General features: G+C 35.2%; 1 protein-coding gene across 9 annotated transcripts in view; it reads right to left on the reverse strand.

The window, feature by feature from the left end:
• Nucleotides 1–18,480, reverse strand: part of Mecom (MDS1 and EVI1 complex locus) — a 548,121-nt gene that overhangs the window by 16,191 nt on the left and 513,450 nt on the right. For 7 of the 9 annotated variants that reach the window (XM_033762515.1, XM_010632340.2, XM_010632339.2 and 4 more), the window contains 4 exons: nt 14,935–16,291; nt 12,526–12,613; nt 8,049–8,075; nt 617–783 (listed from right to left, as the gene is read on the reverse strand). In XM_033762515.1, coding sequence (XP_033618406.1) covers nt 617–783; nt 8,049–8,075; nt 12,526–12,613; nt 14,935–16,291 — 1,639 coding nt within the window. The remainder of the gene's footprint in view (nt 1–616; nt 784–8,048; nt 8,076–12,525; nt 12,614–14,934; nt 16,292–18,480) is intronic. The other 2 variants (XM_010632345.2, XM_010632344.2) reach the window with 1 other exon arrangement.

An 18,480-nucleotide genomic window follows, 5' to 3' on the forward strand; every position in this document is an offset into this window, starting at 1 on the left:
AGACCCTGAGACTTCATCCATCAAGGTATGGTCCCATAAATGCTCTTATGAAAAGAAAGGGATACATTTTCCAAAGAGCACATAAATTGATAAGCCAGGGTAAATTTTTACAGACAATTCAGAAATTATAAGCATAATTTATTCTTAAAATAACATAAAATGAGCTTTACACTTTTACTGATGAGTAACAAGAAAGTTGTTAGCTAGTTTTCTTCACTTTAGACCTTATTAATCCTTCCTGAATGGTCTTATTCTTCAATGCCAGGACAATTAACAGATGCATGTTAGAAGACAGTAGTGTTTTACCTTTGGATGAAAATAATTAACTGTGAAAGAAAATTCATAAATACCAAAGTGAGACAAGTAGATAGTATTTGGACTCCCTCCAACCTCATTTATCACAGCCAAATGGTCTGTATTAAAATTCTCATTTAATAATAATTTTTAAACTGCTATTTTTATATCTCACTAAATAAAGAGCACTTTGAAGTGCCTGAAATCTATCATGGTTGCTATTAATCATCTAATCAAGAATAATTTCCAAAACAAACAACAAGGCCTTCTGAAACCCGAGAGAGAGTTTTAGAAATTCAGCCATAATTAACTTCGCAGTTACCTGCAGGTATAACGCTCTTTTCCCTTACGCAGTAGGTTGTCTGGCAGGGTATTAGGAGGTGCTCTGAAATTGAACATGGAGGGCACCGACTGTAGGAGCTCACTGGCCTCAGGTTTCAGGGCACTGAAGCCCTCTAGCTTTTCCGCCATGTTTTCAATAGCTGACATCTGAAAGGCAAAAGAACAAGACCATAAAAGGCCGGACATCTTTTCTTCTGTAATAATCTCTGGAAAACCAGGAATATTGTTAATAGTAAAGCAACTAATCTCTAGGCTTGGTCTAAATACTGAACAAACAATAAGATGATGGATTTGGGAAATAAATGTAGGATCAAATTTATAAAGTACTGGGTGAACTCTTTTCACAAGACCTTAGGTAATTTTATAATAATCTAATGTACAACGGAGCAGTGAAATACGTAAAAGAGCTGAGGCCAAATTAAGTTTTATTTAAGTAACAATATTATGGTATGGCCATCAAAGTAAACTGGAATTTTAGAGAAAGGCATTCTAAGCACACTGGTTGATCGAAATGTAGGGTGAATATTTAAATTTGTTTTCATTTTTATCTTTAGTAGTACATGTAGGTAGTACATGTTTACATTCCCTGTGTGGAGTCGGTAGGTGTCCATACACATCTTAACTACGCTTTCATCCCCTATCCCTGCTGCCCCGCCCATTCCCTCCATCTCTGGATTCCCTTCCCTTTGAGAAAGATCTATCTCCCTAGCTCCTATCATCTATCTATCTACTATCTATGGTGCTCCTTATTTATATTTTGGGTTTGTCATATAAAAGAAACCATGTAATGTTTAATTGTGTTTGTCTGATTTATTTCACCTAATGTTTTGGCCACAAGCTGCATCCATTTTCCAACAAATGAGTCGTGCCTATCTTTATGGAAGAGTAGTATTCTATTCTGTGTAAATATCACATTTTCTTTATCAATTCATCTCTTGATGGACATAAAATTTACTACAGTAGAAGATGAATTGTCATGATCTCTGTGAAAATAGTCTCCCCTCACTTCCAACACACTTATCCTATCATCCTTGCCACTTTCTGAAGCGATTCTGGAAGTCCTCTTTCATGAGTGCCTTTACAAAGTGTTATAGAAGATAACAGTGAATGCTGCTGCTGAGTGCCATCAGATGGAAAGGCAGGATCGTAAAAACATTACAGTGCGTTCTCGTCCACTTTATTCGCCAGATCTGACACCTAGCAACGTCTGGCTCTTCCCCAAAGTGAAAATGACCATGAAAGGTAAACATTTTGAATTAATTCAGGGCATCAAGGCAGCCAGGAGAGCACAATAAAGACACAAAAGAAGACTTCAAAAAGGCTTCAAAAGTATTGGATAGGTGTGTTTTAAAGGAAGGGAGAGTGTTTTGAACAGGATTGACGGCAATGTGTTTTTTATTATAATAACTGTTTTTAATAAAGCATTCACTGTAGTTTTGGATCACAACTTACAGTATAAACCATAAGAACTACGGAGTCCTATGAGTAGAACTCAGAACAAGAAAGGACATCAAGAGTTAAAACTTGTAGTTTATGTCAAATATGTGTAATCTAGAAAGAAAAATATTAAATATGTAAGAGGTGTACCACTTAAAACTATATTAAGCTAATAACTGAAAGGGCTAGGGATTTAGCTCAGTGGTTCCACCAACTGTTTCACAAGTACAAGGTCTGGAGTTCAATCCCAAGTACAAAAAAAAAAAATAACTGAATATACAAAAGTTTTAACTGGATTATATACAAAGAATTTTGGTGAAATATTTTATTCTGGAAAAGGATGGTGTTAAATTGATAGTTAATTACATACAAAATAATTTTGTATACTGTAACTTTATATGTACATTTTAAGACAAAGAGAGAAGCTCATGGAATTTCTCTCAGAAATATTCTTTTATGTGTGTGTGTTTGTGTGTGTGTGCTAGCGATTGAATTTGGGACCTTGTGCTTGCAAGGAAGGTGGTGGCACCACTGAGGTAAATCTCTAGCCCTCTCAGAAATATTCTTGAAAAAAAAATGATCTTGCCCAATCCTAACAACCTAATTAGTCTTCCTTTTCATACTCAAGATTTTGTCCAGCTACACATATATATGACATATTCACAATTAGGGGATGACATTACTTTTAAAATTGGCTTGATCTTTAATGATCATAGTTAGTGGGACTCTCCCTTTTCCTTCAACTCTTCCAAAAGATTGTTTCCTTGGTGTTCATATTTTGTTTAGAAATTGTTTACTGCCTCATTTTCAAGTAGACAAAGCACACTCTCAAGATATCTTGTTAAATCAATTTGTTTGTAACTATTGAAAAGAAATACTGTGCATTTCTCAGCGTTAGCATGGTTGACCAGAAGACACATGAAGACCCAGATGGGGTCTGCCCAATCAAGCAGCTGATAAACCTAAGAGGCTAATTCTTTTACTGATGCAACAGCAAGACAGAGAAGGAGTTCTAATTTACAAGCTCAAGTTAAAAATAAAAGGCAACATTTCCTAATTAAAAGAATAATTTACTATGTATATATATATGTGTGTGTGTGTGTGTGTGTGTGTGTGTGTGTGTGTATAGTGAATACACTATTGGACAGAATTGCCATTAATTTCCTAAGCCAGGACACAGTTTTTACCTAGGTAATATTGAATGTTTGAGTCTTCAAATGACTATTCCTGTTCTAGTTAACTCTTTTTCCCCCTTTTATCCTGGAACCTGCCCTCTCATTTCATGCCTGGACTCTTAACGTTAGCTACAAATTTCAGTGACAGGGTACCACCGCCCATTTGCCAAATGTCTTTCATTAAACACTGTGCAAAAAAAAAAAAAAATCTCAGAGGAAAGTCAAAATACATTTACTTGTCAGACAACAAACGTCAACACACTGGGCGGCAGCGAGAGCTATAAGCTCAAGGGTTTGATTCATAATCATTCAGCTGCTAAAACATTCTCCACAGATGCAAGTGGACAGCACATTTGTCACTATGAAAGATTTTGACACGTACCGATCACAGAGCACAGATATGGAATGATGCTGCTGCTCAGAGAGGTTGGAGGAAATCCTGTCTGCGGGATACAGACAATGTCCCCTTCTAGCCAGAACATTAGCATTCTCACATTACTTTGGATTTTATTAAAAATCAATCCAGAAATATATTTTATTTGCATTTATTCTTTCTACATTCCTTCTAGTTGTTCCTTGCAGGATGTTATTTTGATATTCCATCCACCATGGAATAAACTGCATGAAAAATGACCTCTGGTCTTTAAGTTGATTAGCAATAGCAAGCAAGGGTGAGGGTCATGATCACATGTTTTTATTGGGAAGAACATTAAGTGTGTGAGTGAGCATTACAAATGTTTTATTTCTGTATATTTAATATTTGGGCAAGGTTTCATTATCTAGTGGTTTTAAACAATTTGCATGTCCACTGGGCACACACACTGAGATTCGGGCAGCAATATGTCTCATAGAAATACTTTTCCTTTTATATGGAAAATAGCTCATTCATATCTATTATTATTCTCAGCTTTCATCTTGAGCACAAGTAAAATCCTTTAAGTTATTTGAGAGCAATTGGCTGTTGAGAAATGTGTCTTGCTTTAACAGCTGCTAATAGCTAGCACCTTCTGAAGAAAGATCACTGTGATTACTTTACCTCAAACTGTTTCAATTTGGGAAAACCATCAAGAAACAAGAAAATACATTATGGGCCTGATGGTTAAATAATGACATTCTTTTTTATTTTTTTGTTTTGATTTTGGTGCTGGAATCGAACTCAGACCCTTGGGCTCCTGTGTGTGTGCGTGCGTGTGTGTGTGTGTGTGTGTGTGTGTGTGTGTGTGTGTCCCTGTGTTTGTGAGGCAGGTGGCAGAGCCACTGAGTCAAATCCCCGGGCCAATAATGACATTCTTAAAGATAATAGGAAGAAGAATAGAGGTTACCCAAGTGCTTCTCTTACAAACCAGCCCCACCTTTGGCTTCTAGTGTCAAATGAAAAGAGGATTAAGTTGGAATGAGGAAAAGGGGAGCAGGATGATAAGTGAGATGAAGGGAGCTATGAACACCACACATGCACAAACACACACACGCACACGCACACACATTTCTGCCCAGCCAGCAACAACTGAAGTGACATAAAAACTCTTCAGTGAATCCTCCTATTATCCTCCTCAGATTTGCTCTTGTAACACTTAGCTCAATTGGAAAGAATAAGGACCTCCATTAGAACAAAGACTGACTTACATAGACATCTGCCAGCTGAACGGATTTAGCAAGTCTATGACCACTATAAGCCACAGTGTACACCTCAGACTAAAGTGTTGAATTCAAGCGAACTTTAGCTAACAGATACATCAAAAACTCAACATTTTCTTGTTACCTGGTCAGACTCATGTCCCTCCAGAAGTAACATATATTTTATTGGAGAATTAGTAAGCTTGATATTAACTTTAAAGTCTGGCTTACAGACTTTTCTTTGAAAAGAAAGATAATTTGGGATTTATGGGATAAAACCTATGTACTTTTATTTTTAATGAAAAATCCAATGGAAAAAGGCAATGTGTATCACTATGAATAAAAAACTGCTGACAATGGGGAAATTAAAAAGGCAAAAACTTGGATCATATATTTTTATATTACCATATGACCCATCAATGTCTTAGGGTAATCACTTGTCAGTAAAAGGCATTTTTTTCCTATGGAACAGTAATTTTATTTATATATATAATAGCTGTTGATGGTATCTGCAGCCAGATGTCTGGAAGAGGAAGTTGTTTCACCCTTTCCAGTCCCCAAGAGGCTATTAACTTTGTACTGACGCAAACTAATATTTAGACACAATTCCCTTGTTCCTACAAAAAAAAATGTAGCTATGTCTCTAGTAAAATAAAGTTAGTATTTTTTAAAATATTTCAGCAGGCTAGATATCATCAACTGAGTCCTAAGCACTTAGCTTAATATTTATTTTCTGGCACCAGTAATTGATGACATAAAAGTCTCTCATTAAAACTATCAAAGTGACAACCTGATTGTATGAAATGATATGTCTGAAGGCAATATGAATTATGTGACCTAATGTTTCACAATTAGATTACACATGGCTTTATCACAAAATAGCTAACTATTCATAAATAACTTATGATGGGAAAGTTTGTAGATTAGGCAGTTTTCTATATTTATTCACTTGATAATCTTGAGAAATCTCAAAATAGTGGTCATTTGAAGGAGAAGCAAATATTAATATTTTATGTTTATATCACTCCGTGTATCACATTTAGGAATCATGACAATGAAATCACTTTAGAGTTTTTACTACTAAAAATTATGAATATGTATTTTTAATATCTACTATTAATATGCTTTACAATACAAACATAACTCACAGCCCTGAAAAACCTGTGAGCCAATGGAAGGGAAGCATAAAGTACTGTAATGGCAGTTACTATTTTGTTGTGTTATAAGAAAAGAGAATCTAATTTAAAATTCAAATTGGCTTTGTAAGTTAGCAAAATAATTAGTCATGCTGTATAGGGTAACAACATAGCTACCGTACCTTAGAAAAGAGTTTGCCTTAAATCTCAGAGGAGACTTTGGACTTGGACTTTCCAGCAATGCTGAAACTGTTAGGACTCTGGCACCAATAATTGATGGAGGAGATGGACTTAATGTTTTTTGCATGAAGGGATGAACATGAGCCTTTGGGGGACCAGGGGCAGAATGTTATGGCTGCGTCTAGATGTTCCTCAAAGCCTCATGTGGTCACAGATGGGCCTTTTGCAGAGGTAGCTGGATCTAGAGTGTGTGAATGATTCATGGTGCAGTGCTAGGATTAAGGGTGCTAAGTAAGGGTGGGTGATTACTACATCAGTCCCCTGACTGGTTTGGCACCATCCTAATCCCCAGTAGCCTGGATACAATATAAGGAACAGAAAAAGGCTTATCTTGCCCCTGCTTGCTTTTGCTGTCTTCTGCCGCCATGAACTGCTGCCCCTCTGCCATGTGCCTTGGAGCCAGCCAATTATGGACTGAAAGCTCTACAAACTATGAGCTAAATAAAGCTTTCCTCCTTTAAAATTAAAAAAAAAATACAAAGGCTGAGAAACAAGATACATAGCACAGACCTCTACCAGGACAGGTAGAAGAGGAAACATGGAAATATGTAGGCCAGAAAAAGAGCAACCACACCGACCACACGACTTTGCTGAAAGTAATCTGTTTCTTGCTGTTTCTCTCCCTCTGTCTCTCTCTCTCTCTCTCTCTCTCTCTCTCTTTCTCTCTCTCTTTCTCTCTCTCTGTCTGTCTCTCTCACACACACTTTTTCTCTTTCCTTGTATATTTTTATATTTTTTAAATAATGTGAACTTAATCCTTAAATCAATCTATCTGAACGAAAAAAATCAACATTCATTTCATGTCACATGTTCTACAAAAGAGATAAAATGGAGGAATTCCTAGTAAAGAAAAACTGACAACAAACAGGAAATAGGTCAAAGTGCTCCAAATAAAATTAACTCCTAATAATGTAATAATTATATAGTCATTTTAAAAAGACATCTGAACTACATCCTAAGATTTTTCCCCATTCCTCAGAAAGCAACTTTTTAGTTTTTTTTGGTACCAGGGATTAAACTGGGGACTTTGAGCTTGCAAGACAGGCAGCAGAACCACTAAGCTAAATCCCTGGCCCAAAACAGCAGATTTTTGAGTAAAAAAGTAAATACACATATGCTTAGAGGAAATTTTGAAATATTTCCATTGATCAAGTTTTATATGGAGGTGAAAAGTAAATAAACAAAATTCTTTGTATCCTAAAGATCTTCCCAACAATAAATAAATTTGTCCCTTATTATAATTAACTGAAACTGACTGTATCTGGAAATAGTAGTTAAAAATTGAAGGACTAAGACTTAGTGCTAAAAAGTCTATTCACTAGTTCAATACAGGCTTTTAAACAATTAGTCTTGTTTCCAAATAGCCAATTCTGCCTTGGGATATATGGATGAAAATTCCAGTGTCAGTCTGTGTATACACATAAGTCCAGATTTTATCCTGTATAAAGCTTTATCAAAAGTATATTTAACATTCTGTCCCCCAAAAATGGTTGTTTATACTTAAGGACTCATTTCAAAGTCTACTTCAATAACATGCTCCCAAGTGTCCAGAAAAAGTTTAATACTACCATATAATTATGAGGAATGGGTCAGATTTATCAATTAAAATCATTCCATGAACTATTTATTGCTTACTAAATTCCAAATTATAGCTAAACATATTATGCAGTTTGATAAACTATCTACTGAAGCCATATCATTTAATGGAAAGGGGCTCAAAATCCTTTATATCTATACAGCAGTTTAGAAGGTAAGACTTTTTTTTTAAATGCTACATTACTTCAGTCAAAAATATAAGTAGAAAACTTACCCAAGTTCTCTGATCAGGCACTTGGAACTGGGAGCAAAATTGAAACAAAAACAAAAAATTACTTCTATGTTGGTATCTATATTGAAATCCACCCCTTGAGAAATAAACATTTACACCAATTTAGTAATTTTTGCTTATCATGTAACCGTACCTTGAGTGATAACTTTAGAAGTAAAAATTAAATATTTTTGTAACACTACTGAGCTTTCTCTATTACTTAAAATAAGTTTTAGAATAACGGTTATAAATTAGAATGTTTTTTATTCTTTGAAAAATAAATGCTACAAACTATTAAATATTACAGCTAAGCAAATGTTTATTTTCATCACTACTCACTGCAAAACAATATCCCAAAATTTTGCTTTAATAACTGAAAATTAAGCAATTTTCTGCAAAACAATCTGTGTTTTATAAAGTCAATGATAAAGAATATACTGTATTTTCTGAAGAATAAATAGCTGAGAAACAGAAAGGTATGACTTTTGGAAACTCACTGCTAACAGTAAGGAACTTGGGCCATCAGTCATTAGAACACTTAATACTACTTCGAAGAACTGAGGGTTGAGTCATTTATGACAATTTAGGACAAGATTCACTGAGGAAAACATCAGTGGTTAGAAACCCTTCTAGTCGACACAAAGATAGTACCTTAAATAATCATTTCATTTTGTTAAAGTGGATGCATACCTTGCTTTCATTAGTTTGTGGTATCTTTAATAAGGAAGTTGCATAGGTTTCAAAGAATGAAAGCTTAAGCACAGGAGAAATAGACTAACAGGAAATACTTGTTGAAGACAAACTAGAAGGTGAATGGCAAAAGACCTAAGAGATTTTCATGTCAATGTATCAATAACAACCTGGGAAAAGATTAACATAGTCCCACTTTCTTGGAATGAACTAACTGGATAACCAGGAAACAAAAGCAAAAAATGCAAATGATGAAAATGGACAGAAACTTAAGTAGGAGTCTTTGTTGCAAATGTACAGAAAGCCAAACCTTTAAAATAGAATACACAAATAACCAAAGATAAAATTTTAAACGCAGGAAAATCAAACCAAGGAATACTAGCCACTTTTATAATACTGTAATTGGTGAAAATCTTCTATGGCCGTTCAAATTGAACTATCAACGTGACTATATAGTACCTAAGAGAAATCAGTGAAACAGACATCCCATAGGGATCACACAGTAACGCCATTCCTTCTCTCTCACTTCTTAGTGATAATCATCTCCTTTTCAAAATTACATTGTAAGCAAGATATCATGGGTGATTCTTAGGTTCCTATCCAGGAAATTTTCTTCAAAATACAATCCCTATGTGTTTATAGTATCAATGTTAAATTATATTTTACAAAGAATATTTTATAAATTTTTGATAATGATTATATCTCTTATAGTATACTAAGTTATTTATAAGAGAAAATGAAAGAATAAATAGTGGCCTGGTAGAGCAAATATCCTTCTCTAGATTTGAACAGAAAAGCTTAAACCCTAAGAGCTTATCTCTTAATTTTAATATATGTGCTCATGTGTCTTCTGAGTATTTTGACAAAATTTTTAAATACACATTATTATTACATAAGGTATTAAGATGGCTTAATAATCTTTCAATAAAATTAATAAATATTTATTGAAGAGTTCACTTATCATTGACTAGGGATTGTACAAGGAGGGATGTGTTGGTAGAATGAAAAGTTATACAAAAACTGCAAAGTCAGACTTGTCCGGAGAATATCACTCCCAAAGCATTGCCCTATCTGTTTATGCAGATATCTGTTTATCTCTAAAGCATTGAGAATATGGTCATTTTTTGTTAGTATTATAACCCTGAGAAAAAGAGCAGATATCCTTCCCTTTTTGAAGAGGAAGACCCAGAAGTGCAAACAAAGGGACTATGTGATTTATGTGATTTGCTCACATTATTTACTTATTGTGTGATCCTGAGGATTGAATACAGAGTGTTCACCCTGAGCTACATCCTCAGCCCTGTTTTATATTTTGAGACAGAGTCTCACTGTCACTAAATTATCCAGCTGGGCTCAAACTTCCAATCCCTCTGTTTCAGTGGCCCATAGTGCTGGAATTACAGACATGAACCACCACATCCAGCTATATAATATACTTCACATGGAAAGTATAACAATGAATAGTTTTATGCAAGGACTTACTTAGCTATGAAATGATGGCAAGGCATAGGAGCAGAGGCAAGTCTTTCAGTTTTGGGTTCTTGCTCTGTGCTACCCTTACTGCTGCCCACTGAAGTCATGCCAAGAACATAGTAAGCAACTTTCCAATTCCTCTTAGAGACCTGGCATAGCCCTGGCAAAGAAACTGGATTCAGAGGATAGAAGAAGGGCATTTTACTAATTTCCTTTTATATTCACAATAGAATTCTATATCCAATAGCGAAAGCTTTTTGTCATTAAGTCCTCTCACACGCCAAGCTCGACGCTAAGCATAGTCAACATGAGCTATGGTAAATTTTCAAAAATTTTTACTGTTAAAAATACATTGTCATTAATCCTTGTCAAAATACTGCCCTTTCTTGGAACACACTTATCCCATCATTCTTACTCCTTTTTGCAATAGTTCTGGAAGCCCTCTTTTATGAGTGTCTCTTTAACATGCTATCAAATATATGGTGAATGTTTTTGCTAGTGCCATCCAGTGGAGGTGTGGGATGTTACAAATATTACAGTGCATCCTCATCGACCTTATTCACTGGATTTGGCACCATGTAACTTCTGGCTTTTCCCCAAAGGCAAAATAACCATTAAAAGTAATTGTCTGAATTGATACGGGAGATCTGGGCAGCCACAACAATACAAGACACTAGAGTCAGATTAACTGAGTTATTCTACAACATACTTCCAGTCTCCATTATGCCAGGTACCCAAAGGAATCGATTCTGCAGTGGTCAATTACCAGATTTTCAGAATTATCAGCATATAAAAACAATTTGATTATTATAATTAAATATACATACATGTTATCCTTATGAATATATATATATACTATTTCTATTTAGAAGGGAAGATGATCAAGAATGATATACTTTCACGATATCTAATACAAAATGAATATTATATTCAGGTTTATTAGCCCACGAATCCTTACAAGTAATACTTAGATCAGACTAAATATAAAATATTTACAGATCAACAGTTACTGTTTTAGAACTTAATTCTTTTCCATAAAGTAATTATGTAAATGATAACATTCTTTAGCTTTCCTTTTACAAAGTTAATACTAACTAGAATGTTTCTAAAACTTTTTATACTAACATATATTTTCTCAATTTGAATTCAAAGGAGAACTCTGAAGCACTAACAGATTTTTCTAATCATTCCAACTCTTATGCTCTTGCTCATGACTTTGGGAAGATACTTGAAAAAGTGAATAAGAAGTAACAAGGAAAGACAAAAGAGAATCACATCCCTAGTTAATTAATTTAATTACATCATAGCCTTCAATAAGAGAGCTTGCATAAATTTCTAGCAGTTTTACTAGAGCACCTTACTTTCCAGTTTGAACACCTTGCAACAGAATAAATGAATCTACTCTTTTTATAGGCATTTTTATAATATTTTTTTCTATCTATAGACAACAATGAGGGCCAGGGGTCTAGCTCAGTGGCACTGCACCTGCTTTGCAGGCACAAGATCCTGAGTTAGATCCCTGGAACCAAAAAACAAACAAACAAAAAAGAAGTGATAGCTTACATCCTTTCAGGAAAAGCAAAATTAAATTAAACAAAAATTTAAAAACCAATTCAAAATGTTTAAACATTTGTGTTTTCAATACTGTTCTCTCCAGATATGAGTTGATCTGTAAAATAGTTTAAAGGATAGATAGGGACACAGAGATTAACCAATTAGACAATACCATTTTGTACTTTCCTTCCAATGAGAAACTATATCTTTTGATAAGTGAACATGACTCCCCTCAATAAACAGTTCTGTGTTTTGTGGTGAATTCTTGTGCAATTACAAAACTGTGTTGGAATGCCCAGTGGTCTCTAGATAAATTCCTTCACCCTCTATGGTAACAACTTGTCAGGTAGACTCATTTCCTGTTTTTATCTAAGCACTAAAAGAACAAGAATGACCTTCATGAGTTTAGGACGAGTCAGAGTATGATCCCTATCTTAGTATCAGCAACCTTTAAACACAAAAGACAACTTCAATATTTACTTCCTTGACTGAGCTTGGCTTATTGCAAAATGCGCTTTGGCTCAACAAGTAGTTAAGAGCAGACAATAATTTAACACCATAACCATGTTATTTTTACACATATATTAATTACTTTTTCTTTAAAGAGCTTGGGTTTTAATTCTGCTAGAATTTCCTGTGTTCTTCCACAGCAGCGTCATAGGAAATCCTAGTGTTCTCAAGATTTCTTTCATTTCATTGCACCTGCTTTTCAAGATCAACAAGTTAGTTTACAAGCTTGAAATCTCAAACTCAAAATACTTACTTGTGGGTGAAACAAAAATCCTGGAGAAGGTCTCAAGTATTTTTCTTTCAAAGCTTCAAGTGGGTCTGTTAGTTTTCTTTTCTCTACTCTGAAAGGTTAAAATTAGATTTTGGAGGAGAATCAGTCTCACATATCAATCAGCATATAATCACTGACATTTCAAACAACAAAGCAAATAATAGGTTTCTGAATTGCACATTAATAAAAGTGTAAAGATGTCTTAAAGAATACGTAAGACACTTCTGTGAGCTCAAAGAAAGGTCTTATTTATAATGGAAAACTCCTTACCAACTAGTAATAATAATGACGAAAGAAAGGTGAAAAATAAGTCACTAAGAGCCATTTGTCACAAATTTAGTACCTTTCCACTTCAAAAGGAGACAAAAATGTTTAGTGATTCTGAAATCATAGGAAAAGGACTAATTTTGAAAAATCAAATCCATTTCCTACCAAGGAGCTATCCCCCCCCCAAATATTCATTTTAGTTCTTCCAAATCTATCAATAATAACAACAGTTTCTAAGCATATTATGCAACTAAACACCCTGCTTACCACTTTTGCACATAAACACACACACACACTCACACACCCCCATGCTCTAGATACTAGTGCTGATAAGCACTGCAAATGAGAGGCAGATTGTGAGAAAATGATGAACTAGTTGAAGATTCTATATGCATTTTTTGCTTTAGAAATGCCTGTCATTGTTTTCAGTTAAGCATATAGGGAACTGATATCATGGTTTAAATTCTTTTACTAACTATTGCTAATTTCTTTTTAAAAACTCTTGAGTAAAGATGTTTTCAAAATAGAATTGAAATAAAAATACCCACCACTTCTAGAAATTTTATGTATGCTATTTTTGCATATATTATTTTACTTATTAAAGTATGTCATATTACACCTACATCTTCTAGGTGAAAAAAGTCTAGAACATGGAAGGTGGAGGTTTCAATGCGTACCTGACACTAAAATTGGGGTTTAGGTCTTGAGATTGGTAAAATGATGGATGTAGGGCTTTAACTAAGACTGAGACACCAAAGCGGAGAAGACAGCTAGAGAAAAAGAAAGGTGAGAAAGTGATGGAAATTAGTCCACTGAACACGTGGAAGGATTGGAAGCTCATTGCTACTGGGAGGGTACAAGAAAGAATGCCTGAGAAATTACCTTCACAAAGAGCTGAGGTGTGCCACTGATTGGAAATACGACCTTACTGAAAATGCATACCATACATCTACACACAAAATATGAAGATCTGTTTTCTTTCTTTAGTGATGGATTCTGCCACTGGAATTAAGATACAATAATAGGGGGAAGTGTGCTTATAGATGGTAGGGACAGCACTGAGATATTTTTGAACTGTCTTTCTAAAAATTGTGCTGAAATGGGGGTAACCCTTCACATGCTGGAGATGTTTCTTGGTTAATGCATTATATATAGTATAGGTAGAAAACAGACGACTTTTAAGTAAAAAGAACTTAAAGCTACAGTGCATATTAATCCATAAAAGATCACTAGTATGAATAAAAAGTCTAAAATCTTTTTAATAAAAAACAAAATATGAAAACAATTTCATCATATACACACTCATGAAAAGATTATCCACATTCCATGAAGTCTTGACAATGTTCAAAGTTTCAATGAGAAAGTAAATTGAAAATGTTTGTAATATTTACAGATGTAATAAACAATCATTATTATTGATAAAATGTAAAGAAACTAGTATTGAAAAATCACATTGAAGGATCCAGTGAATGTAACAAAACACTACCTAATAGGGTGTTTTAAAATTACACGTTTCACTTAAAATTTTTGGATACATCTAGAGAAAATGGATAACAAAAGCATTAAGTGGAGATGTAGTTTTTGAGCAAATCACTCACATTATATAAAAAAAAACTTGAGATTTATGTTTCATTTCCTTGGGGGTTCTAAGAGATTTATTTGGAAGCAGACTATGACCAGTATTTCTAAAGGATGTGTTGGTAGGTTAACAAAGAATAGACTCTTGCTGTTCTATGTCGCATCTTATTCTAAATAACCTGACACACTTGAGTATCTACACGCATTTGCATTAACCCTTCAGGAACTTCATTCCGCCACTTGACAATTTGTTTTGTACATGACTTTCCTATATTTTCCTCTTCAAAAAAACCCCGGTTGAAAAAAATTAATTGTCAAGGGGAAAAAAATTCTGTGAGCTCATTCCAAATACCCTAACTTCAGAGATATCCGAAAATAAGTTAAAAACTAATGAGCCAACCATCTGAATAAAAATTAACTCATTAGGTCAAATAGCTTCACAGTTTTATAATAAAAAATGAATTATAAAAAAGTCACAAGTGTGGAGTAAAAGCATCTACCTTCCACACATTTCTTCATATTTCCTCCTCTCCCACCCAGTCTTACCTGTATATAGGGTCCATAAAGAAGGGAGTGGGTCTTGCATGCTGCAAGGAACCATCTGAAGCTGATCTTGCTTCAACATTGCTTCCTTTCTTTTCCCCAAATACATGGTTTTTTCGAGGCTCAGTCAGCTTGGTCCCACTGGCTCTACTCCTACTGCCCATACTGAGATCCAGAGGCTGGTCTTGGCTTGTGGCAGGTGTTGCTGGAGGTTTGGAGGGGACAGGAGTCAAGGGCTTCTCATCCTTTCGTTTAGTGGTGAGATCAAAGGGAGACTCTGAGTTTCCCTTCTGTAGTTTCTTTGCTTCACTTGGTGATTGGGGTTCCATTTTCAAAGGTAACGATCTCAAGTCTCTATCAGGAAATGGGTACATTGATTGAGAGAATGCTGGAAAAAATGGGAGGGGAAACATGGAAGGGTAAGGTAAAGCTCCAACTTTTTTGTCTTGCAGCCCCACCAGTCCTGTTGAACCAAAGTATTTTTCAGCAATAGAAGCAATAGCCTTTATAGAATCATTCACAGCTCCTGACACGGCAGTTTGCTCCTCTAAAGATGGTGAGAAAATGGAATGATTGCTGTATTCTTTCTTATTATTTATTGAAGCCAGATTCTGAAGAGGGCTTACTTTGTCTTTGAACATTTTACCATTTTCTTTAAATTTCTCTTTATCACTTTCAATGTCACTTTCCAGATCAGAGCCCGAGGTTGTTTCCAGGTCACTGCCACTTGGTGTACTGACATCATCAAGGTCACTACTCTCTGACTGGTCACTGATTTTCTCAAGGGGCCTCTCTTCAGAGGACCTCTCGGGCTGGAGCTCCACTGGCTTATTGTCCCCTACAGATGGGTGTTTAGATAGTGCCTTCAAAATATCCTGTGTAGCTGGCAGTATCTGAGGATGTGTCATGAGGGGACTTTGACTTTTGTTTGTCTGTTCAGTACTTGGTAGTCCTTTAACAGGAGAACTAGCAGGTATCAAAGGAGGCCTGTGGTACAAGCCGGAAGGAAACAGACCAGGGAAGCTAAAAGAAAATCCAGGAGCTGTTGGAAAGGTAAGACCAGCAGGATGCCTATTGGCGCCAAAATAGTCAGCAAGGCCCGGGTTGGCATGACTCATATTAACCATGGACGTTTTATCCATAGCTGGGGTTCCAGGAAGTGAAATGCCTTGGCCAAAAAATCCACCTGCCGCAAAATGGTTCTTGCCCTCACAAAACCTCCTGTGTTTATTTAAGGAAGACGTAGTGCTGAACATTTGTCCACAGTCTTTGCACTTGATTTGGGTTCTGCAATCAGCATGCATGCGCTTATGACGACAAAGGTTTGAAAACTGAGTATAGGATTTATGGCAGACCTCACCTGTGTGCAAACAACAAAAAAGAATCTCAGGCTTATGGTAATTGCTTCTGAATTTAGCAAGTATCACAATTGGTTTACCCAAAATAATTTCAATTAGGAAGCCAGGAAAAGAAGTTGGAGGCACCAATCTGGGTGCTCCAAACACAGAAAACCCCATATCACTAGTTTCCAAAGCAAGGCATCCAACCTGACAAATGTCTTGAGGCACCACAAATATTTCATATATATATATATATATTTAAATATTTTGTCATTCCCATTGAACACTGATTTGCATAATAATTGTATATTTAAATATTTATGGAAAAGTCTGATTTCAGCATGCAGTTTCACCCCCCCCATTACTATGCTAGTAGACCCTTAAAAACTAATATCTCAAGATGTATTAAGGATGAAACATAACCAGAACTCATTTAAAATTTTAGATCACTTAATGAAATCTATACGGATGCAGCAAAACAAAATTTTTAAAAACCTTTCCCTTGACCAGAAAGTTCACGTTTATTACCTCTCCCTTTGGGGAAAAGGCCTGCGCCTGTTCTGCCATTATTTAATTGGTATTATGTCATACACTCTCATCATTCACACATCAAAGCCACACAACAATGCACATTGTGTATTCTGAGACTTTTTTTAACAATCTTTTTCATGATTTGAGAAAGACTGACATAATTTACAATGGCTCTATTTTAAGCCTGCAAAGGAAACTACATTGAATGTAGCCCATCCTGCATTGCTGGTTCCCATGAACTATGATCACGTCCTCTGACTTCCCCTCACACCAGCGGCTGCGCTAACCTTCCTGCATTTATGAAACCCCCATCCTTGGGAAACATGTCCACTTGTTGTCACATCTCCCTTGGTTATCTGAGGGCATGGCTGCTGTGTGTTATAGCCAACTATGGTAAGCAAGGGAGAGTGTTGAGAGTGCTTGGATACAGAAAGGGCATAGCTGGGTGTGGCTGCAAAATATCCCCCTTCATCAAGAATTTGCCAGTAAAGATATCCTCTTCCCCACCTAAGTGCCAACATATCTGAGTGTATTTTAAGACCAAACTTTGTAACCCTTAAGAATTTTCTTGCTAGGTAAGAATCCAACTCACATCACAGTCTAGCCAGATTATATGTTTCCTAAACATCACATTTCTTATTTAACTTTGTAGGGGATGAGTTGCTTTGTATGTTAGCTTTCTTTAGTGTTTCTGTGCATGTTCAACACATGCTGAAATATGAGATACCTTACTTGTGATTGATGAAACAAATTTATTTTAAGAAATTAAACTGAAGACAAAAATGTAACATTTATTGCTTTTCTGTAATGGCTTCCTTGAAAAGCAGAATGGTTTAGCTCCTGAATCCAATCAATAATAATTTAAGAAAAAGTCACATTGAGTTTTTTTATCTCAGTCAAGCAAAATTCATTCAGAACTTGAATTAACATACACACATCCAAATAGGAAGTACCAAGTGATTGCCTATTTCTTTTACTGCTACAGGTAAAACTGTATGTGAATGTGCCAGATAATATGAAAGGAGCCTTTAATTATATGATAATTCATAATTTTGGAAAGGCTGCAAAATACATTTTAAAGAGAAGAAAATAAGGGTGATTTCTTTTAAAATCATCCTACCAGAATATATCAGCCAATCTGTCTTTAAAATGTACTGATAAACTTAATGAATAAATTTTTTTTTAATTTGTGTACCTTGTATTTAAAGTAAAAAAGGATATGATACTTAACTATACACTATAAATATACACTATAAATATGTTTAGATTATTTGATATATTCATTAAAATAATACAATAAAGATGGTAGAAATGTCACTATACATATGATATATATATATATATATATATATATATCATACTAATTCAGATAGAAGAATAACAAGAGTCAACAAAATGTTGGAGTTATAAAAACTCACTCATTAAGAAAGTAGCATCTCTCCTCTAGGCATTAATCTCCTCTAGGATATTGAGAAAATGTCTTGCTGGGTTTTCAATCAAGTATGTGTCTGAAAGGCTTGAAAATCTTCAGCAAGACAATATTGCACTCTACTTTCTTATAGCTGGATTGCTTAAGAAAGTCAAGGGGCTGGGACTTAGCTCAGTGGTTCTGCAGCCTGCCTTGCAAGTGCAAGGACCCAAGTTTGATCCCCGGTACCAAAAAAAAAAAAAAAAAAAA

The sequence above is a fragment of the Fukomys damarensis genome, unplaced genomic scaffold, assembly GCF_012274545.1.
Source record: "Fukomys damarensis isolate Sample0158 unplaced genomic scaffold, DMR_v1.0_HiC HiC_scaffold_12, whole genome shotgun sequence".
Lineage (NCBI taxonomy): Eukaryota > Metazoa > Chordata > Mammalia > Rodentia > Bathyergidae > Fukomys > Fukomys damarensis.